Source organism: Dermacentor silvarum, chromosome 2 (genome assembly GCF_013339745.2).
Source record: "Dermacentor silvarum isolate Dsil-2018 chromosome 2, BIME_Dsil_1.4, whole genome shotgun sequence".
In the NCBI taxonomy this organism is placed as follows: Eukaryota; Metazoa; Arthropoda; class Arachnida; order Ixodida; family Ixodidae; genus Dermacentor; species Dermacentor silvarum.
The window spans coordinates 130,401,111-130,424,417 of NC_051155.1; the positions used below are offsets into that span (position 1 = coordinate 130,401,111).

Sequence of the window (23,307 nt, forward strand, 5' to 3'; positions counted from 1 at the left end):
ACGCCTTTGTTTGATCAGAACATGACAAAATGGCTTGTTCGTCTACCATGTAGAAGCACGTGCAACGAATTCCTTTTCTTACACCTATAACTCCCTGGCCCCATCACACTCGTCTTGGGGAACGTGTCAAAGACCTGAACACTGCTGATGATTAGGGCAGTGACTCCGCGCAGTGCGCGGTGAATAACCCTGTTACCAACGAGTAATATCTTTAGCCCCCGGCTCTCTCCCCCGTTTTCCTTTTTCTTCGTCCTTATCTTTTTCGCCCCGTTTGCTTTCTTGTCTGTTCTTTTTTCTTTCTGTTTTCCTTCTTTACCTATATAGATGGAGAGGCTGTGCCGCTCGAATTTACTGCAATGCTTGAAAAAAGGTCGGTCCACCAACCAATACTGTTGTGCAAATATACCGAAGATAACCGCGAGGCTGCGCTTCTCATCTTTCGGTACATATATATATATATATATATATATATATATATATATATATATATATATATATATATATATATATATATATTGAAACAACTGGAATTATATAAAGCACTGGCTGCCTGGCCGTCTGCTTGCGTTGTTATCTATATGTTTGTGGGAATGGGACCCAGCTCGGACGCTGTTTGACAACACACAGAAGCGTGTTAGCCAGCGTGTTATCCAGCACTACGAGGACCGCAGTCGCGCCAATTGTAAAGCGACACCCAAGGTCGCGCGCAGCGTGTGCTGATTGTACGGGCTAGGCAGGCGGGCTGTCCACGCAAAGACACTAAGCGGAGTGTTTGAAGCGACAAACCAAGGCGGCGACGACCGGATTGAGGCGGCGTCATCTTCTAGGGTCACTCTGGCACAGACGCAACACACGCAGGGCGGGGATTGCGGTGTGACCAACCGCCTCTTCCGACAAAACGAGGAGAACCGACGATCGGATGCCTCCAGCTGGCAGGCAGCCGCAAGAAAAAGGCACCGCAGTAGTGCGATTTCAGGAATTGTGTGACAGGTAGTTTTCGGTTTCTCGCGGTCTCCGCGGAATGCAGTGCAGTGTATTATAGTAGGTGACCGAGCTTCTCAGCGCTGGAGGCTTATTTGCCAGTGAGGAAAGGATAGGCGGTGCTAGCTATAAGGGAGCCCAATCATCACAAACGAAGAACGGTCCCGAAAGTCGAATCGCAGGCCCATTTCGAAGTGTTTTATATAGCCAAGCTTTGTCGCAAGAGAAAAGACAGTAACTCCGGAGATGCGGGGTATGCGAGCGCTTCTGCCGCTTCGTCGGCGACGTTCTTTCTGCTGTTCGCATCCGCGGGACGGGCTCGACTTCTCGGACCACAGCATGGCGTACCAGCACAAGAGCCTCTGGGAACTGGTTAGGGCTCTGGGCGTGCTCAAGGTGTGCTCGTACGACTGGCTAGTGGACAACAGCCAATGGGTGAGTACTGCAAGCAGGAGTATATAGCGTGGCGCGACTCAGAGCCGCGATTGACTGAGTGGGAGTTAATAGCGTTACCCACCACGGTGGATCAGTTGCTATCGGATTGCGCTGCCGAGCCACGAGGTCGCGGGTTAGATCACGGCCACAGCGGACACATTCAGAAGAACGGGGAATGCAATATAATTCGCGTAATTAGACTTAGGTGCACGTTGTAGAATCCCGAGTGGCCTAATTAATCTGGAGTGCCCCACTGCTGCGTGCCTCTTGCTGCGTTTGGGCAAGGAAAACTGCAGATTAAAAATAGAAAAAGTTACTTGCGTTGATAGCGCCTGCCATGGTTATGTACGTTGCTCTACTCTGACGACAAGGTTGCACATAACGCGTACATCTTGCGTACTTGGGCAGCAAAATAAAAGGGGGGGGGGGGGGTAAGAAGGTAGGAATAGCAGTGATTTTGAGGACGCAGCTCTGAGTCCGAAGTGGTGATGCCAGTAATGCAAACGGATGCCGCGCTGTCCCGTGCTCAATCCGTCCTGTTCGTAAATTATTTTATTGCGCTAGGAATTATATGGATACCCCTAGCGCATTTCTCCCATCGGCGTCGCCGTCGCCGTGAGGTTCCGTATAAAGTCCAACGCCGATAAAATCTTCGCCGCGCGCCATACGCTATGCGTTCGATTGAAAGCATACGAGGGTGAGCCGGCAATCGCGGCTCAAGGTATAGCGCACGCGAGGGAGGAAGGCAGGCCGGTAGTAGGGATGGTCGATAAATTTTTTAATCGATTAACGAATAATCATTTGTCATTTTAGCCTTTAATCGAATAATTGCTTTCGATGCAGGGTTTAATCGATGCATCGATTAATCGATTAATATAAATTCTTGCTGGGCACTTTAAAAAGCTTGAAACACAGTTATCTACTTTTCAAGGACCCTATTTTAATGCTTGATAGTTGGAACCAAGTTAGAAATAAAAGTGTATAAGGTGTAATCTTTAATTTGTTGAAGATTGAATAGAGTTGGCATTATTGGTTTTTAAAATATAAACATTATATGATTTACAATGGCACTTACAGCAGCATTAAACAAGATAAATGGCACTAGTGAATCTCTGTACAATACAGTTAAACAAGAAATAAGAAAAATGGCAGACGTGAAAGGTGAAGTCCAACTAAAATATCCAAGGAATTACAATGTGGACAGCGGAAAAGAAAATTACTGGAGTGAGGGGGAAGTCAACACGTCTGATGCTGGATATCAGAGGCCATCCAATTCGTCGTGCAACCAGTGTTCGTTTACTGTGCGTCACCATGCATAGACAGCAAGCTGCTGTGGAGACGCGTGGTTGAAAGTATTGTGGCTGCATCAGTGCAAAAAGTCAACGCACTTCGTCGCTTGGCATGTGTACGTTGGCTAAACAATCCAATGTCCGTGCTTACACTGAACGCTGCACTGATAACAAGCCGAATTCTCTATCAGTTGCCGCTAATATCACCATCACCGAGTCAATTCGAGCGCTTGTAGGCAGTATATAGAAAGGGACTTTGCTTGGCGATGGGAGTTCCTCGGGCAGCTTCAAACAAGAAGGTTACAAATGAAGCAGAGTCTCTTCCACTCCGCCTTTTGGTATATCGGGCCGTGTTCACGCAGCTATTAAAGCTGGGCGAGTCCCCCGCAGGCACGGCGCTTCTTCAGCGGCTAAGAACAAGAACTCGCTCCCATTTCGATGCGGCGCTGAACACCTTCAGATTTCTAGGATTCGAATGGCCGAAACGGAGTAGTCTCGACCCGCCATGGTCTTTTTCGTACGTTACCTGCAGCCTCAATGAACCCGGATACCGGCGAAACTCACCATTCGAACTGCCAAAGCTAAATTCCTGGTATTGGAGTGCTTGTGCACACCGTATCAAAGCCACCTACAACCGTACACAGACTGGTCGGTGTGTGCACAAACAGATAGCTGCGCAGCGGCATTATGCATACCCTTCCCTGATGTATCGCGGTCTGGCCGCCTGGATCACATAGTTTCGTCTACAAACGTACAAAGCGCCGCAATTGCCGCGGCCTTGCGAAAACTACGGGCCGATTCTGCACGAGATATCGTGGTGCTGACTGACTCAAAGTCAACATTACAACGATTACATCTTGGCCTTCCTCGACGGAAGTGTACAAGGCAATCTCTAGCACTGATGAAAGATCTAATGAGCAAGGAATTTAACGTAAATGTTCAATGGATTCCATCCCACGTAGGAATTGAAACAAACGAAAAGGCTGACGCTCTTACACGCCTAGCGCTGACATGTGTCCCAAAAGCTAGAGCGCCAAGCATTTTCCGGAACTCCAGGGATGCAATCCGTAATCACTTTAGGGCGATCCACGGGACTCCACACCAAACCTATGTGATCCATGGAATTACTAGGAGGAAGCAATGCTGTCGTACCGCATCAGAACCGACTCCGCGTACACCCCGGCTTGGTCATTCAAGACTGGACGTCGCGCTTCCCCGCTCTGTGCCGTCAGCCTGTAGAATGGTCGACAGCCTGCAAAAGAGTGGTCTTTCGCACAGGGCCTTTGAAGATGTCGTTTTCTCCGGAGGGCCCGCGGCAATCAGGAAGAGAGTGAAACGAGTGCTGATTGTCTTCCTGCGAGACACTGGGCTCGTCGACACCTGGTGACACACCCCTGATCTGAACTCATAGGAGGCGCGGGCGGAACAATTGCCGGCTATGCATGCCAGGATAAACCCGCCTGCTACAACACCACCACCGTAACCTCCAAAACCACTTCAACCAGGATTTTAAACCACGTACTCTTTTCTACAGAGCGAAGGAATGCCAATTGGCTGGGATGTTCGGGTGAAACCAACACCTTCTTTGAATGGCCACACAACCAGCGTGCGAGAATAGACGCTCGGAAGCTACAGATTTGCGGGAATCGACATGAACTTCATCGTTATGTCAAATACGTGCTCCAAACCAGCGGTGATGCAGCGTGACTGCAGACAGGTTCTTCAATTGGGGGACAACCCCATTAAGGGCAAAGCCCAATCGGGGACAAAGCCGTTGGTTGGGAAACACACAAACTTTTATTAAATTAAAGGAAAAGAAAACCATAAACCAAACACACAACGATAACATGAAAACACGTAGCTGGAATGCTAATGATATGAGGCAAGTTCGGGCAGGCTGCGGGTGTGCGTATGCACTACAGTCTCGACGCGGCGAAGCTGAGACGAGACGACGAGAGAAGCATTGTTGATCTCACCAAAAGACGTTGTGTCGGAACATCGTACAGGCTGCCAGAGCGTGGCAGCTCTGGCTCGGAGGGAGAAGAGAGGCAGCTCGGCAGCACGGACCGACGGTGGTGGCGTTCTGGTCGGGCAGCTGATCGTGGCACTCGGGCTCGTAGCCCGTCAGCTCACGTTCTGCCCACGGGCACAGACGCTCAACGGCCTCGGGCAGCAGCAGTTGATTATCGGGCAGGGTGGCGATGCCCAGGAAGGCAGGCGGCTTGGCAGCAGGGGTTGACGGCGGCGGCGTTCTGGCCGGGCAGCTGGTCGTGGAGCTCGGGCCCGTAGCCCGACAGCTCTCGTTCTGCCCACGGGCACAGACGCTTGCCGGCGTCGAGCAGCAGTTCTCGAACGGATGGAGTAGCGACGCCCAGGAACGGGTTGGCAGGAGGCCCCGGCCGGGTGAAGTCCTGGTGGCTCGGGTCCGGAACCCGACGGCCGTCTTCAATTCCCGATCCGGTGGCCGACCTTGTCCTGGTGCCGCTTCTGGAACTCCTCCTCCCTACTGCCAGCGCGGCTCCTTTTTCTGCTGTTCTGGTCGATTCGTCGATTTCTCATTGGCTGCTCGAGGCTCCGTGTTCCTTTGCGATTGGATTGGCTTTCTTTTGTTGTTTTCCTTGTGCCGGGGCGTGTTCACGTGCTGGCCGCTCTTCGGCGTCGTCGTTTTCGGCGTGGCGCGGTAGAGCGGCGCGCGCTCTCCTTGTCGTCTGCTTCTTGTTTGAAATGCACCGCACCTTGTCGCACACCACAAATATCACCGTCGCGCACCACACATCACACCAGCGCGCGTGCTGTGCCACGTCTTTAGTAAACTGGGAGTCACACGACGATCAACGACTGGGTTGCTATAGTACGCCTTGAATTGCGAGGACATTTCAAGCGTCTGGCTTATTCCGCTCGGCATCACTCGGGACTCGAGAAAACAGTTGACAGTCGCTCTGAAACAGCCGCACAGTCACTGCTCGTCCTCCGCCATTCTAATACCATTGCAACATTTTGGCGCATCGAACATGTCTAATCGATTAGGTCAATTAAATGAAAGGTGCACATCGATAAAGAATATTCGTTGTGCGGGATACCTTTAATCGATTAATCGAATAATCGTTCACCGATATTACCAACCCTAACCCGGAAGCGAGCGGCCTTTCGCGCGCGAAGCACGGGGGCGTGGCGACGGAGAGAGAAAGGAAGAGGGGGGGTGGTGCGTTCTGCTCCTTCAGCTGCAGCTCACAGCGCGGCTGCGCGGGCGCCGTATCTAGAAAGGGACAAGCGATGTGGGCGAAGTGCGCGCCCGCGCGAGCCTCATCTTCAAAGCGATCTGCGATGGGGACAAAGCGCATGCGCCGAGTGCCGGTATAGCTTCTTATGCGCTAGGCTTTTGACGTTTAGTTCACGTTGAAGCGAGACGACAGATAACGCGAAGGTCAATTTACCCGCTGTTGCTGGCGCTCTTTCTCCGGCGTTTTCACAGCGAGTTTCCGAGGTCATCGAGCGAGATGTGTTCATGTCTACCTGTGCGCGCGTGACACCGTGCTTGTCTGCTTAGTAAGCGAATGCGTCGAACTTTATACGGCCCATTAAACTAATATCCTTGCTTCCTATAGCTCTCTACTAATTTGCTATGGTAATCGATGCTTCGCCTGTCGGGCGAAACTACGACTTTTTTTTTTACCTTGGTGAGACTCATAACAGGCGCGCGCGCGTGGGCGCGTGCGCGCTTGTATTTGTATGTCATATTTCCTTCATCGTCGCGACTTCAGGGATATTACAGCCAAGCTGTTAGAACCTCGCTATAATGATCATTCCGTCGTCCACAGCTTCGTCGAGCTGGGGGAGAGAGAGCTGAGAGAGAGTGAAAGCAGAGCATAAAAAACTGTCAGCCCTTCCACTGGGGTGCATATGGAAGACCAGCGAAGCTGTACTGTGGTGGGAATTAAGTATTTCCAATTATGACTACTACGATGTGATCGTGTAATTGGTGATTTGAACTATTAAAGAATGAGAAAGATATATGATCCGGTGGTTTTCATTTATTTAGTGACCACAGAGTCCATGGCCTTATTGTTGCTACGGTATACCGCCATAGGGTGTACGGCCAAAGGTTGGCACTTTCTTCATAAAAACATCCCCAACGCGGCGCGCGTTCGGTGGGAACGCGTGCAAAACGCCGCCGCCGTCGACAACAGTTCTGCGTGTTTCTGGTGATGCTCCCCTCCCTCCCTCCCGTCTCCCCACGGCCTTTCGCGCGACGGAATATGTCGCGTTTGCTCTCCGCCGTGCGTTCGCTCCTCGTGATGATGATAAGTGGTTCTTGAGGGAAAGGGAAAGGTTGGCGCTATCTTCTGCAGCCCTTGAGGGAGCAGGGCTCAGCGCCAAATTGAAAGCGCGCGTCCCTCGCGAGGTGGAGAGGAGGAGTCAGGCAGATGGTAGTGGGACGCCTAGAGCTGCTGCCGATTCCAAACGCCCCCGGTGTCCGTGACTGCAGCCGATGCCTCTGGCGGCGGCTCGACAGGTTTCGACCCGAGAACTGGACGCTCGTCGCTTCCGAAAGACTGAAGCGAGAGATTGCTAATGTTAGCATTCTCAATCTTCACTGGCATGTCAAAAATTATGCGTGGCTGTGCTATCGCAAACACCAGAAACCAGCGGAGATGGGGGAGCCAAGCATAAGTGTGTGGTTTGCCACTACTTTACTATGCTTTCCCCAGCTCCGCTGGTCTCCGGTGTTTGCGATAGCAGAGCTACGCATATGTTTTTCTTGTAAGAAATAATGTTATTTGAAATAACACAGCGATGAGATGCCAACATAGAAATAAGCGAATTACTATTATGCTGTGATAGGCAGTTTACGCAAGGATAGTGCAGATAGGTGGATATCGTTTATGAGTGTCATGAGTAAGACGCCGGCGGCGACATAAAAGAAGACAAGGACGATGTGATCGGAGCGTTCGGAACGGCGCGAGGCGCGTGAGGCGCGTGAACCGAGCCATAATCGAGGCATGTCATGAGTAAGACGCCGGAGGCGAAATAAAAGAAGACGAGGACGATGTGATCGGAGCGTTCGGAACGGCGCGAGGCGCGTGAGGCGCGTGAACCGAGCCATAATCGAGGCAGAAGCGAGGCTGAGCTGGTATTATCGACGTGGTTCCGGGCCAGGAAGGTCGCATCGCCAGCACCGCTCTGGCGACGGGAGACTTGGGGGTCTGGCCGAGTCCGTGACGTTGGCCGTCCACGGTGTGGCCGTCGACCTCGGCAAGTTCGGGCGAGGCTCCTGGACGAGCTGCAGCTCCTCACGGCAAGACCAGGCACCCCAGAGAGGCTCCCCCTTCTACGGCAGACCGGCACGTGCGATGATCCCCGGAACGCCACGTCGGCACTCGGGAAAGAAGCTGGACGGAAGCGGCGGCCGAGCACGTCGCTAGGCCTAACCCGTCACCTCTCCCGGCCACGTCAGCAACAGCGACCGGGTCAAACAGGCTCCGAAGATGAGCGGGTGAACGTACCGACTGCAAGGCAGCCACGACTATGCGACAGTCGGCGAAAAGCAACGACTTCAAGAAAGGCCCAACGAGATTCTCGACGGGAGAATACGAGCGACGAGGGCGAACTGAGTAAGGACGATACATTCTCGCAGTAGGCCAGAGTTGCCAGACGTTCGCGTGGGAAACGCCCAGAATTAGTGTAGGCGTAGTTAAGGACACGTTTAGTGTGTATTTTAGTGTGTTCATTAGGTTGTACATTTGTTGGCATTTATTTATTCATTGTCTTTTAGTTCAGTGTGAAGCTTGATTTTCGGTTTGAGGCTTTTTGGTTTTGAGTTCGCGTGTAAATAAAATCTGCTTGCTGTGTCGCCATGCGTCTTCCCTATCCATCTCTCATAACACCCGCACGCCTCCGAGATCAGTGACAACAAAACACATCACAATGAGTGTCTTCGAGTCAGAATCTTCGAAAGAGAATCGAAACGCGAGGTGTGCTCATATATAGCGTCGACGCCTCATTACCTTGATGGCCGGATAGGCGTTGATTTTCCCTTTGCTTCAGTTTTTTACTGCTGGGCCGTACGTGGGGCAAACTTGTAGTGTCGGAGGCAAAACAAATAACATTTATTTAATTCATTTAAGCGCAGTACGCATTCTGTAATGTTCCAACAGTCAACGTGCGTAGACAACAATATTGAAACGCGTACCCGTTGATCCTTTTTTCCGGTGACCATTCTTTCACCTGCTAACAACTGCTAAAGTTATCGCTCGGCACAGGGCGCGCTTGCATGTATCAGAACATTCTCGATTGTTGTCGCCGATTCTATCTGTTGTCGATGTTGTCGCGGAAAGTTGTGTCATCAGATTGCATGCGCGACGCGAATAATGTTGGACATTGTAGAAGGCACGCGAGCACGCGAATATTCGACGAGTCATGTATGAATAGCCGTTGGTCTTGCCCCGCAGATCAGACTTCGACGCTCGACGCATGTTCTCGTCACTATCGTTCTGCCGGAGTTTAATTTGTTTTTGTGAGCACAGGTTCGCCCAATAAATAGCTAGTTTTGTGACTCTCCGATACGCGTGCCACACTCAATTCTTCACCGCCGCGATAACGTTGTCTATCATGGATTGACATTCGAACCCGAAACTTCGTGTTCATACAAAAATGGGAAGGGATCATTTGACATTGTGCTCACTTCACGGATTTCGTTAATATAATCAGGTGGGGACATTCAGGCTTCGGGAATACTTTGTGCACCACTACACCAGCGCTATACAAGGCCCTCACAGGAGGCGCCAAGCAAGCGTTCAACCATGACTCGAAGTGAAAGCCGATTTTGCGCGCTCTTTATCGCCGCGGTTGCAGCGCAGTGAGAAGGTCGACGACATTCGTTTGCGGCACGAGTGCTATGGTTGCAAGAAGCCACACTACTACGCAAGCTGGTTTCCAGATATACCCGAGTACACCTTTATTTCCCGCTCTGTGGGCCTCTTGGATTGCCTGCTTTACCGGTTCTCTATTGTGAGTGCTGTGGTTTCCAATCGTCGCTTATACCCACAAGTTAACGCTGTAAGGTACCGTTTTCTTTAGCACAGAAGTGGGTTATGTTCAGTCTTCCGCAGACTTTCTTATTTCTAAGCCGTAGGACGGCATCTGGTTTAGCGCTTGTTTCGCGACAATCCTAATCCATCCTGGGCAAATGCTGCATCCACAGCAAACTGCAGCACGGTCCGAGTTAAGTAGCACCGTCAGAAGAAGCGTCGGTCGGACAGCCTTCGAAAGGAGCAATTAGGAAGGCACGTGACCATGCTAGTGGTGCAGACTGCATGGAGCCGTTACGTCAGCCACGTGCAATAGCAATAGACATCTCTGCGATCACTTACACTGCTCTTGTAGCACTCACCATCTTCAGCTTCTGTGATCACAGTTTGATTAGGAAAATAAATAACCAGAATTTGTTCTTCGGCTTTCGTTAAATCCACTTCACCAAACGGACCAACTGGGAGGTACAACCGAAGCAGGGATTTCGCAGAGTTCTTGAAACAAAGTTTCGACTTCGGAGCTCAGCTGGCGTGACCGAAGTTCAGGGCGCGTATTCACAAAAAGCTCTTACCCTAGAATTGTTGGTAAGACAAAATGGCAGCCAATCCTTATGCTGACCATTTCGATAATTACCGAAGGTGGCAAAGAAACTTATGCACGAAGCGCTCTGTGAGTTCGGCTGCAGGGACCGTATTCACAGAACGCTAGAAATTTTTATGCTAGAATTGTTAGTAAGAGAAAAATCCCAGGTAATCCTGACGCTGAACAAATTAGCGATGGTGACCGGCCAATGGCAAAGGCAACTTTAGAAAAAAAAAACTTCGTGAATTCGGCCCTAGGGCTCGAACGCACAAATATTTTCGTTCGTATGTTCTGTAAACCACTGGCTGACCGTCTTCGCTAGTAATATGTCCAGCATCATGATTGGCGAGAGTTTGCTCTTTTAAAGAATTCTAGCGCGTAAGAGCCATTTGTGAATACGGGCTTAGAACTGTAAGCGTCTATGCAAGCGTATATACAGCATAACGCCTCTACAACGAACGCCTCCGCAACAAAACGACCTGTATAACGAAGGAATAATTATGTCCCTGTCCCACGGTCGGTGGCTCAGAGCTTGACCTTTACAACGAAGTGACCTCTAGAACGAATGATTTCGGAGGCCCCCAAGCACTTCGTTCGACTGTAGTTACCAGTACATATCTATAGCTTAGTTCTAGTTCTAGCCTAGTTCTTCGTTTTAAATCAGTAACAATGCTTTTCTTTCGACTAGCCTTGTTATCGGTGACGGCCATCAGTAAGTGTATCGTAGGACCAATTATCCGATCCAAGTTCTCACATTCACTAATAGCTTTCCTTATTCATTTCAAGACACGTGTTGTAATTGCTTATTTGAACACTTGCAGTGCTCAAGCATGTCCACCTAGTAGGAATCCTGACGCTTTAGTATCAGTTTGGACTGAAGGTCCCCAAGCTGGCCAAGAAATTCATTGAAGCTCCGGGTATAATTTTCCTACAAAGCCTACTTCGCACTCTGCGAGACAGAACAACGTATAGCAGCAATATAATTTTCCACATGCATCAATTACGGTGCGAATGTCAGGATTCCTTCTAAGTGTATACGTCTTGGACATCAACCTGCTTCAAATAAGAAAGGTGTGCACTAATGTATTTAAGTGTTGGCTAGATAATATTCGACAATGAATGGCTTCATTAGGAATTATTACTCATTGACAGGTGTTCCTTCTTGCCGCTAAGAGTGTGTTACCATTATCGCTATATAAGAGCAAAGAAGAGACTCCGCTGTATTTAGAAAAATTCAAACTTTGTTGACAAAGCTCGTACAGCGAAATCAGTGAATCTCGGTTTACGTCTCGTCAGCTTCTGAGAATATTTCTTTGCCAGATTGTTGGACTGTAGAACAAATGGAACGGCAGTAGGCTGGTGCAAATGCTATCAAAGAGGTCGTATTTGTAAAATGCATGGCAGTTACAAGACGACTTGTAGGATGTCTTCTCTTGTCAAAACATTACCCCCCAACACCTGCCTTTTTTTTCTTTCTTCCCTGCTGATAACAGGTGGCATTGCTTGTTCATATAAACATGCGAGGACGTCTAGTCTGAATGCGCGATGGTAGTGGTACTGTGAAGAAGTAGAAGGGGCGGCTGCTGAGATGTCGCGCTACGTTAGCAAGCTCATATACGGTCGCGCGACAAAACACTAGATATATCTGCTTTTTGTTTTCATTTGGCTCTTCTCCAGCGTATCAGCCACGCGACACGTGGTTTCGCATGTCAGCTGCTAAGGTGAAGGATACACGAAGATAGGCCAAGCATTGCCGTCCACGTGTCGTATATTTCGCAAGATACCAGTTTACTGCGCCGGCCTTCCGCATGGAGCAAGGACAGATGCTGCCTGTAAGAAAGCAGCACTTCATGATTTGCACTATATTCCACATTCGAAGGAGGATCAGGCGGAACAATTGCCGGCTATGTATGCCAGGCTAACCCCGCCTGCTTCAACATTACCACCACCACCACCACCACCATACCCATATTCCACACTCGTCGTAGAAAGTTGTACGCAGAGATTTTCATGTGCTCTACTTTGGTGCACCAAACATCGGCTCGCGGTGAAATTACCAATGCAACCTGGTCTACTACTATTTAGCATACAACGTTATTCACTCTTTGGAGAAACATGTTGCATTGACATTCTAGGTAGTAACACTCCAGCTTCTCCTTCAATTTATTGAAAGAACGTAGCCATTATGATGCCTAAAGTATATATCTTATAGTGTGAACTCTGCTAATTATTGTTCAGTAAATTTTGGCTAAAATGAGTGCTTGAATACTAACAAGGTGTTTACCCCAGGAAGGGACTGCCTTGTACCCATACGTGCAAGACGATCACTTCAGCGGTACACGCTCTTGTGCTAGTAGGTTCTTACTTTAAAAAACAAATGTGTCACGAACGAGACAGACACAAGAGCGGAGGCGGGACGAACGGTAATCTGTTTTCTCCGCATAATTGTTTATAGACAAGGGAGAGCTTCACAGAAGAGGACTTGCTGGGAAAATGGCGTGGCAATTCGTACTGCATCAGTACTTACAAACGTTTGTACCGTCCCTTTTCTTGTGGAAGTCTTGTTCATCGTCATCATCAGCCTATTCTTATCACTGCAGGACAAAGGCCACTCCCGGTGATCTCCAATCACCCCTATCTTGCGCCAAATGACCGCGTATTATGCCTACAAATTTCTTCATTTCATCACACCACCTGGTTCTCTGCCGTCCTCGACTGTTCTTCTCTTATCTTCGCACCTATTTTGTAACTTTAGTTGACCCCCAGTTATTTTCTTAACGCAGGATGCACAAGGATAGATCTGCCAGCCACTCTATTCTTCCTCTGGATGACTGTTAGAATATCGGCTACTTCTATTTGGTTCGTAATGCGTGCCCCAGTCTTCCTGTCTCTTAACGTTGCGCCTAGCATGTTTCATGCCATCGCTCGTTGCGCGATCCTTAACTTCTTCTCAAGCTTCTTTGTTAACCTCCAAGTTACTTCTTCAGATGTTACCACCACTCGAATACAGTGATTAGGGACTTTTAATTTCCAGGATAACGGTAAGCTACCAGTCTGGAGTTGATAAACACTTGCCATACGTGCTCCAATCCATTATTGTTATCGTGTAAATATCCTCCTCGTGATCAGTGTCTCCTGTGAGTAAGAGACCTATAGAGAAATGCACTCTTGTACTGATCCCAGAGTGGGGACTCCCGATCCCGAATTCTCGTTTTCGTGCCAGGCTACACAGATTTCTGGATTGAGGACGCCACCCGCCTAGGGCGAAGACTCTCACCTGCTCATTTTTTTATTAAAGTTTATTACTACTACTTTCACGATATTGTACATAACTTGACGATGGGAAGTTTAGGCAGGAATTAACAGCTACTTGTGAAAAACTGACGACCTTGTGCGTCAGTTCCTTTTAAAGCGAAGCTTTATATGTCTAGGCGAAATCGTATATGGCTAGGTGAAATCGCCTGTGTACAAAAGCTATCATCATCAGCATTGGCTTGAGCCTCGTCATCTTCTTCCGCAGATGGCTCGTTGGCGCCCCTCGGGTTGCGCTCGTGCTCGTGCTCTGCACGCACTCGTGCCACTGATCCCGCGTTCTTCGTGGTCGTCTTCTTCCACAGCTGGCTGCGTTGCCACTCGTCATTCCAGCGTAGAATTTCACTTGTCTGAGGACGCCTCTCCACAGATTTATTTACCTAATAAAGATGTTTATTCTCTGTCTGTCGTTGTAATGGGGAGGCCGTGTTTACGGGGGTATGATCCATTGCTTAAGGGGGTATGAGCCATTCATGGTCTTACGTAACAGACTGATTTAATTTTGAAGCAATTTAATTTCGCAGAATCGCAAGCGGCAATGGGGCGGGCGAATGCTGCTAGATACGCCGCCGAGCAAACTCGAGACATTGAACGCAAGCGACAACGGCGGACTGCGCGCATACCGTCAGTGACGTTCTCTCCGTCGCAGCCGAACGTGTGTGTAACCTCATCATTGAGAAATACTTTAACGAACCCTCGGGATACACCCATTGATAAATACCGGGGCCGCGTGTTTCAGCTTCGCTGGTTAACCATCTTCACGGAACGGAAGGGCCGTCGAATTTTTTTGATTTTCTATTTCATTAAGTATTCTGTAACGTTGTGGGCTGTTTTCCTTTATTTTCTTTTTAAATTCCGCTTAACTTATGTTGGCCGGAGCCTTGTTCGTAAGTTTTTACGTTTTTATATTATGTTTTTGTTGCATTAGGTTCTGCATAAGGCTTTGCTCTTCTTCCCTTTGTAACAATACTTTGTATCCCCCCTTACTTAATATTCTAAACATGCAGTCCACGAGGTATGTAAATCAACAACAATAGTAAAAACATTGTGTCTGCATAATAATCTTCAACCCAGCTGTGACAATATATCAGCTTTTACCATTTAAAATCGAACTGTTCAAGCTGATATACAAGAAGTGAGTGAAAATCGAAATTATAACGTCGGTGAGAATGAGGAAGCAGTAAAAAATGTGGTCAGCATGAAACTAGTAAGAAAAAAACTTGGCATCGGACACAACCAGATGTAAGCACTGAAAGATAAGCACGACAATGTCATCAGCTATTCCGATGACATATTAGAGGCAGCAGCGAAATTCTATACTGATCTGTACAGCATCTAGAAGAGCCACGTGACCTTGACTGGGAGAAGTGACGAACAGAAACCCGAAGTCTCATCTATCTATCTGCATTAAACTGGCCTACATGCTTATATTGAATTTCATTAAATGAAGTTGCATCCCAAGCGAGAAAAAGAAAGAAAGCAAACTAGCGGTCAAGTAATTAAGGGACGGCTTTGCAAGACGTGCCCTGGGGAAATGTGGCAGAAGAATATAGAATCATAGCCGATTTAATTAAAAATGAAGGAGACAATGTCCTCAAAAAGCTTGCTACCCTTTATTCCCAATGTCCTCAAGACTTCAAGTGTACCGGAGAGTTTAAAGAATGCGAATGGATGGATGGATGAGAAACTTTATGAGGGTCCTCTAAGGCGCGCGTTAGCGCGCAGCGGGCTGCTCCCACGTCGGTACAGAGAGGCCGAGCCTCTCCGCCGCGTCGCGGGCCCGTTGAACAATGTCATCGAAGAATTCTAAGCTCATTAGCTTGCTTTCGGTGGTGTCGAAAATATTAACCAAGGTTTTTCCAATAGGATCATGTCAATAGCTGACTTAAACGAACCCAGAGAACAACCCAGAGAACCACCATGCAATTAAGATATGAATCTGCGGAACACAAAGGTTTTCATATATAGATTGAGAAAAGGTATTCGATTTAGTAGAAATTTAATACCAGCAGTAATGGAAGCATTGCGTAGTCAAAAAGTACATGAAGCGTACTTAAATATGTTAGCAAACATTAATAATTATGCCACAGCTATCTAAATTCTTCACAAGAAAAACGGGTGAAAAATAGACCAAGAAAGGGGCCAGGCGGAAAGACGCAATCTTTCCAAAACTTGGCACTGCACGCTTAGAAGTATTAAAGCAATTAGTCTGGGTAGGACTTTGAGTGAGTGTCGACGGTGAATAGTTCAGCAACCTGCGGTTAAAAAAAATAAAATAATAAATAATGGGGTTTTACCGTTTACGTGCCAAAACAACGATATGATTATGAGGCACGCCGTAGGGGGGGACTCCGAAAATTTGGACCACCTGGGGTTCTTTAACGTGCACTTAAATCTAAGTACACGGGTGTTTTCGCATTTCGCCCCCATCAAAGTGCGGCCGCCGTGGCCGGGATTCAATCCCGCGACCTCGTGCTCAGCAGCCCAACACTATAGCCCAACATAGCAGCCCAACATTGAGCAAACATGGTGGGTAGCGACCTGCGGTTTGCAATTGACATTGTTTTCTTCAGCAACACCGGAATAGATTTGCAACAAATTATTTCGGACCTTAGTCATCTTGTTCACGCTGCGTTTATTGTAATTAGTCACCTTGAAGTTTTCTCAGTACGTAGTATCGCGTAAGAATGTGTCGCCGCCCTACCTCGCGGCATCTTCTGGCGGTCCACGTCAAGGAGAACGCTTTGACGGAAGCCGGCGCCGAATTCAAAGGCGCCTACCGAGCCAGTCTCTTTCCTAGACAGCAACAACTTGGTCTAATAAATAATCGCACTGGCGAAGGAGGGGGTGCACTCCGGATGAAATTCCTCGTGAATTAAATCAGTTTTTTTTTTCTGTTCATGTTGCATACTGGAGTGTAAGGGAAACCATGTGGTGGCATGAGACACATTTACTGAACTGTGCAGCTCCTCACCACGGGTGAGCGGGTGCTAGGCCGCAACCTCATGGGTGCCCTGGTGGGCCCCACCTTCTACCGGCAGTTCGTGGGTGGAGCCACTGCGCAGGAGATGCGCGCCTGCGTGGATCGGCTGGACGCTGCTCGGGTGCGCACCATGGTGGCCTGCTCTCTCGAAGACGACGAAGACAGCGGACAGAGGAGTGCAGCAGACGCCGCGTCGGCCTCGCAAAGGTGGCGATGCCATTTAATACCGCGACATCGCTAGCGACGTCAAACAACTGAAATCTGGGCAAGTTAAGAACTAAGGGTCAACAGACGACGTCCGCCGAGGAGGGTTGCGGTGTTCGTGTCCCTCTTCACTGCCTACGTCTGTTGGCGCTTTGCTTTTAAGATAAATGTACGCCAACTTGTCTGGGATTTTAGTTCTTTGATGCACCGCTATAACGACGTTATTTTGCTACATCTACCACTCAGAAAGCGGATGGAGCACTAACACGCTTCATGAAGACGAATAGATTATGTGAAAGACGACAGCTGCAGTGAACGTTCACATGGGTGCATGGTGCGTGCATGGTGCGTTCACCATAGTTGGAACGTTAGCCAAAGGTAGGTTCCAGCAATGCGCTCGATATGCGGATGTTGTTGCGTGTCACACGATAAACAGCTTTCCCTGCTACCTCTGTTGCTATTCATCGTGTTCTAATGCGAGTTTACCGTTCTCCTGCACGACAGTGTTGTGTTTGAGTTGAAGAGACTGTGCAAACCACTTGCGGACTTCTTCAGCGTAGTGCTTATGCCCTCATTTTTGACAGCTTCGGCACGTGGCATTAAAAAGCATATGCCATGAATCTGACAGCTATGACGCGAATGTATATTATATTATATCCATTATTTCCTGCAATGTATTTGATAGGGAATAGTTGCAATTGCTACGATAGATATAGGGTGTTTCGGCTGAGACACACTTGAGATACATGTCATTAGGAGCGTTGTAATTGCCGTGGCGGATTCAGTATTGTTGCTATCGTGTGCTTATGAACAATTAACTGCATAATCTGCAGGCTGCCTATAGAAAATTCTTATAGGCTGTCTTTAGTTTGCAGAGTTTCGTAGAAGCTGTACACCAGATATCTTTAGTTTGAAAATCACTCAGAACTTTGAAATATCGCGTTTGGTCGATGACACAACTGTGCTCAGTGAACTCTATTACTGGAAGAGGCTCGCATGACTTCAACGAAGAATAGATATACGTAATTGATAAACTACAAAACTAACGAAATAATATCTTCACTAATACCATTACGGCACACGTTAGTTAACAAGGCATATTCACTTAGAAGGAATTCTGAGGGTGATTCCGGTTTTGAGATATGCATTTCCAAGTTGTGCAGTTTGTCGCTCATTTTGTCCTGTACTGCTCAGGCTCAAGAAAGCGGTCTGCTAAAAAAGTAAGAGTATCTTCTGCCCCACGTTTGACGGCACTTGTCTCAAAACTGGTCCTAGCTTCAAAAGCCATTCCAACTTACTGGCTTGAATTCATAATTTGAAACGTGTACGGTACATGGATTAGCTGAAAGTAAGTCAGTAAGTTAAGTTTCGCTAATTACTAAATACGAGTAGCTAAAAAAGGCAACAAATGATGTGGAAGAAGCTCTGGCGCAACATTTTCTGTTATTTTTTTGTGTCAGGAACGTCTAGACAAGAAGTCACACGGTGTAACGTATTATACAGCCCATGCGTGCGCTGCATTCATGCAGGCGTGTGGCGATGTACGGGCGCAACGGCGAGGCCGTGCTATCGTGCCTGCGTATGACGTCAGAGCTGAGCTCAGAGTCGCCGATGATGCAGGTCAAGATAAGCGGACTGCTGCCGCCCCACCTGCTGGTAAGACACAACAATTCTGCCACCGTACTTACTTCTATATTCCCTGCGGCTTGTTCAACGCTTGGTAACATAATGCCTCTTAAATATCCCAGGAGTGTTTCCTCCTGATGTGCAGGGTGTTTCAGAATATGCTTTAGCAATTGTTTACTCAGAAAATGCGATAATTAAGCGATTTCCACGGCGCTTCCAAGGGTCTACCACAGATAACTACATTTTAAAATCACAAACTAGACGAACAATTACGAAATTAGACTAATTACCTTTTAACTGAAATATTCAGACGATTCGTTCTAATGAAAAACTTGAATCCAATCATTTCAGGAATTCAAAACCGGTTTCAGACGTGCAAAAAAGCTGACGTCGTTAACTTCTGCAGCGTAATGAACTTCGACCAATTTCAACAAGAAGACAAGTGGAACGACCAAAAAGCGCAACTGTCACGCCCTTAGAAGGCACCTATGAGTGACGGGACTGATTAAGCCACCCGTTGGACGAGCGCAGTGCGAGATCGTGGCTTGATAAGGACGCGGAAATGAGTGATGTAATCTTTTTTGCACACATGGAACCGATTATGAACCCTTCGATGACAGTACTTAAGTATTCCATTAGAATCAACCTGTTTCGGTTAAAAGGTTAGTCTAATTGTCACAATTACATGCCTAACTACTACGTCGAGTTATTTTAAAATATATGTCTCTCTGGTTTACTTTATCACGAGGAACACGGTTAATATAGCATATTTTCTAATATTAAAAAAATTCGAAGGCATATTTTAAAACATCCTGCATATTGTGCCGAGAGCTTGAGCGAGGTATTTGTCATCAGCGTTTCACGATGAAGTAACAGGACGTATGAGCCGTTCTAGTGGCGCGGATAAGCATCTCTCCACTGCGTACTACTGTCTTCGCGATAGTGCACATTGCTAACGGTGTTGAGGTCAATTAAGCTATTTTACGCACATATGAAGGAACAATACTAGACGCATACTAGACCAATACTAGAGCTAGACGCCTAACATACTTGCAAGACTCGCTCAGACGCCCTATAGACTATCTTAATTCTCGGAGAGCGTATTCCTGAGCGCATAGTAGTGGTCACATGGAGATCTTAACATGAGTGGAAAGGCCAACGCGTGCCTCCTCTTTCCAGCGCGAGTGGCGGAAAGGCCGCGTGTGAGGCGTTGCGGTGCTGCTGCATTTGCTGCAGCCTGATTTCATGTTATGCAAACCTGTACAGCATTACATCATCACAGTATCGAAATAGGTTTGTGTCTGCGACCACAGTGGCGCCAGTAGGACATTTTACGCATTGCTCCAAAAGTTCTGTGAGCCATACTTAGGGACTGGTAAAGCATTAATTAATTAATTAATTGTTGCGTGCACTTGAAACAGATGATATTGCGATTGCAACGGGACCACTTCGTGATAGTAAGACCACACTCTAAAAATAGCCAACTTTTATAAAAACGACAACATTTTCACACATTACCGGCAAACTGTACCCTTCACCTTTAATAATCGTAACAGCCACGCTGGCTTTGATGTTTCGGTTTAAAACCGAGCAGTCAAATTTGTGACTTTTAGTTCATTCCGTTGTCATTTTTCGCCTGTTTAACTACATCCTGTATACTGCCTATTCAGCCGCTGTTTTGTAACAAGTTATCATTCATTACGTTTTGTCTCATCTCGACATATTGCCACGTGCCTTTTGGGCTTTACATCTGTGCCGGTGACTTCCGAATGACGAGTGCTATCGCGTTTAAGCACTCGCGCAAACCTACCGCGATACCAGCTTCGTTACCTCCGATGGGCCCATCGTATCAAGCAGGGAAACTCGCGCTATCTCTCACGATAGTACTACACATGTTCCTTCGCAGCCTTTAAATACTGCCCACACATAGTCGATGCTCTCTGTTTTGCCGATCGCCGTCCGTTCTCGCACAGTGTTGCTGTTACTGGGCTAGTTGGGTTTTGGTTATGCGGGGCACAAGCTCGCCTCAATAGATGTTTGTCTCGCCGCACGCTCGCCTACTGTAGTTACCGGTGTCTAGCACCACTCGTGACAATATATTTATTCAGCCTTGTTTTTAACCATCTTGCAAACATAAATAACGCAAAGCATTCTCAAGGCAATTACCTAAAGTCCGATGTTACTATAGAAAATTTAGAGAATTTCGGTGGAAAACATGCTGGAATATATTATCTGCTTCCCTGCATTCTTTTAAACACAATACAAAAAAGTTATTCGAAGAACTATTCTTTAAAAGTTCGCATTTCATCTTGTGATCCTGACGATGAGAAACACGAGAACAAGGTGAGAGCAGGAGCCAACGTTTCGACAAGTGGAGTTGTCTTCTTCAAGGTGACATATGGTTTTCTGTTCCTTCTGTAAGAAATAATATATCGGCGAAACGGGACAATCAATGAATGCCAGGTTAAACGGACATCGCGCGGACACGGCTAAAAAGCTTCCCAAAGCCGTCGCCGAGCATTTCAACCAACCAGGTCATAACTTTGACGAACTTAAACTCTACATACTACAGTCGAAATTTCCGTTCTGCGCGAGACAGAAAATATAGAGAATCGTACCTCATCCATAAGTTCAAGACATTGCAACCCATAGGCATGAACATTGCAAAGGGAGCTTTATAATGTTTTCGCTATGCTAAACTTCAAAGCATTGGCAAGAGCACTTAGTTAGTTTTCATTAGTTGCTTAGTTATTCGATTGTCAATAATATTCCAACCTTCCTTTGCTTTCACTCATTCCTTTCGTTCTTTTATTTATATTTTTACTCCCCCCCCCCCCCCCCCCGTTTTATTATCCACGAACACCATTTTTCTGCGGCTACTTTTATTCTCTCTTTCACACACGATAGTTCACTGACCTCCAGCGGAGCAGATACCCCCCGCCCCCTTCCCCGTCGTCTAGGCCCCTTCCACGAAAAGAAGAACCTACAATGACACGTCAACCGGCTGACACACGGCGCTGCCTCAAATTCCTCCCCCGACTATCAGTAGTGCATTATTTGTCTTTTCAATTCTACACCCTCGCCGCTAACACACTCTCGCTCGTTACCTCACCCACTTTGCCTTCTCTCTCATTAGAAGAACCCTACGTATATATACTGTGCCGAGGAGAGCATGTGTCGCCTTGAAAAAGACAAGCCCACTTGTCAAAACGTTGGCTCCTGCTCTCACCTTGTTCTCGTGTGGCTCATCGTCTTGAATTTCCATCTCCTGTATTCCCCGTGTTTTCCCTGGATCTTGTGTTCCGGTCCTTTTATTAGGCTTGTGCGAATATTCGATATTTCCGAATATTCAATAGAATATTGTGCTTTTACATATTTGCCTCGGCTCAAATTTCAGTGTTAGAAATTTTCGAACTATTCGAAATGAGCGAATATATAAGCGGCACCTCAATATCCCGGAAAGAAAAAGAAAAAAAAATCAGCAACCCTTCCCCTGTCGAGAAAAGAGGGGCAAGCGAATCTGACCTTCGTTCGTCAGGGTAACGTTCGGAAGCCGTCGCCTCGGGATTCTCTGCTCGTCGCTGACGACGGGCCTCGGCTTCGGAAGCCCTCGCCTCGGGATCGTCGGCTCTTCGCTGACGGCGAGCCTCGGTTAGGGAAGCCCTCACGCTAGAATCGGCAAGTCGACGACGAGCCCTTTCCCGAGCGAGTTCACGCCGGCGTTCATCAAACGTAGTTTGCCCCTTTGCAGAGCGCACCACGCGAGGCCTTCCCATCTGTTTGCCGAAACTGATCCGAGGCGACGGAAGCCCGGAGGAGCGCGCGCCAACTCGCTTTCCTTCCATGTCCCTAGGGCCTCGCGATACACACACACAAAAACGAACTTGATTGATCGCGCGGGTGTCACGTGATCACGCTTGTAGCATATTAAATGCGGGTGTGCGCCGCACGTGATTTCCTATATTTTTTTTCTCTGTTTCCTTCCTTCCTTCCTTCCTTCCTTCCTTCCTTCCTTCCTTCCTTCCTTCCTTCTTCTTCTTCTTCTTCTTCTCTTCTTCTTCTTCTTTCTTTCTCTTGTCCCTAGTATGTGACATTGAGCTTGGACCCATTCTGCACTATCAGGATCGGCCCGTACGACAGAGGTATGTGCCATTGAGCTTGGGCCATTTCTGCCCTATCGCTAGGATCGGCCCACTTTTCAGCGTGACGCCACCACCTACCGCCGACACTTGTGAGCCTATAAAGCTTCGCTTAAAACAAACGAACAAGCAAAAACACAAACAAAAAGGGCACGTGTTAACCGCGAGAATACCTGCATATAACGCCCAAATATTTACGAAACCAATCTCCATTCGCGGATGTACGAGTCATCCACGTCTTATCTTCCGCTATCGGCTTTGTTCCCCACCTCGTTGGCGATGCTATTCGCGGAGAACCTTGCCCTAAATGTGGTTTCACGGCAGTGCGTTTCGCGCTGCCGTGAAACCACATCTTGAGGCAAAATTTGCACTTGCCACACCTTAAATCGAAATTGCATACAACTCGCATCTTGATTTACCCTAATGTTGTACAGCGAAGCCGTCTATGGCTAAGATTCCGTGTATTTTTCGTGTTCGTCAACACACCTGCATGTGCAAAAACTCAGCTCCCGAATTTGGATGCAAAATCGCTTCATTCTGTGCAAAAGCTTATAGCATCTCATCACTTAGATATGCATTTTCAGTAGATTAGTTATCAATAGGCAACATTTTCAAAATCAGTAGACTATAAGGTAGATAATAAGGGTTTCTCAAAGATTTGCCGCTGTGCGACCCGCGTCGGCCATGTGTACGCTCGAACCGCCCTCTCTTGTCGTCGTTCCAAGCT

The 23,307-nt window shown here is 47.7% G+C and overlaps 1 protein-coding gene across 1 annotated transcript in view; it reads left to right on the plus strand.

Annotated features, from left to right (window-relative positions):
* The first annotated feature begins 792 nt into the window (after positions 1-792).
* Positions 793-23,307, plus strand: part of LOC119440384 (hydroxyproline dehydrogenase) — a 57,923-nt gene continuing 35,408 nt past the window's right edge. Inside the window, exons 1-3 of the mRNA XM_049662898.1 lie at positions 793-1,416; positions 16,595-16,818; positions 18,345-18,471. Of these exons, the coding sequence (XP_049518855.1) occupies positions 1,228-1,416; positions 16,595-16,818; positions 18,345-18,471 (540 nt within the window). The 5' untranslated portion in view covers positions 793-1,227. The remainder of the gene's footprint in view (positions 1,417-16,594; positions 16,819-18,344; positions 18,472-23,307) is intronic.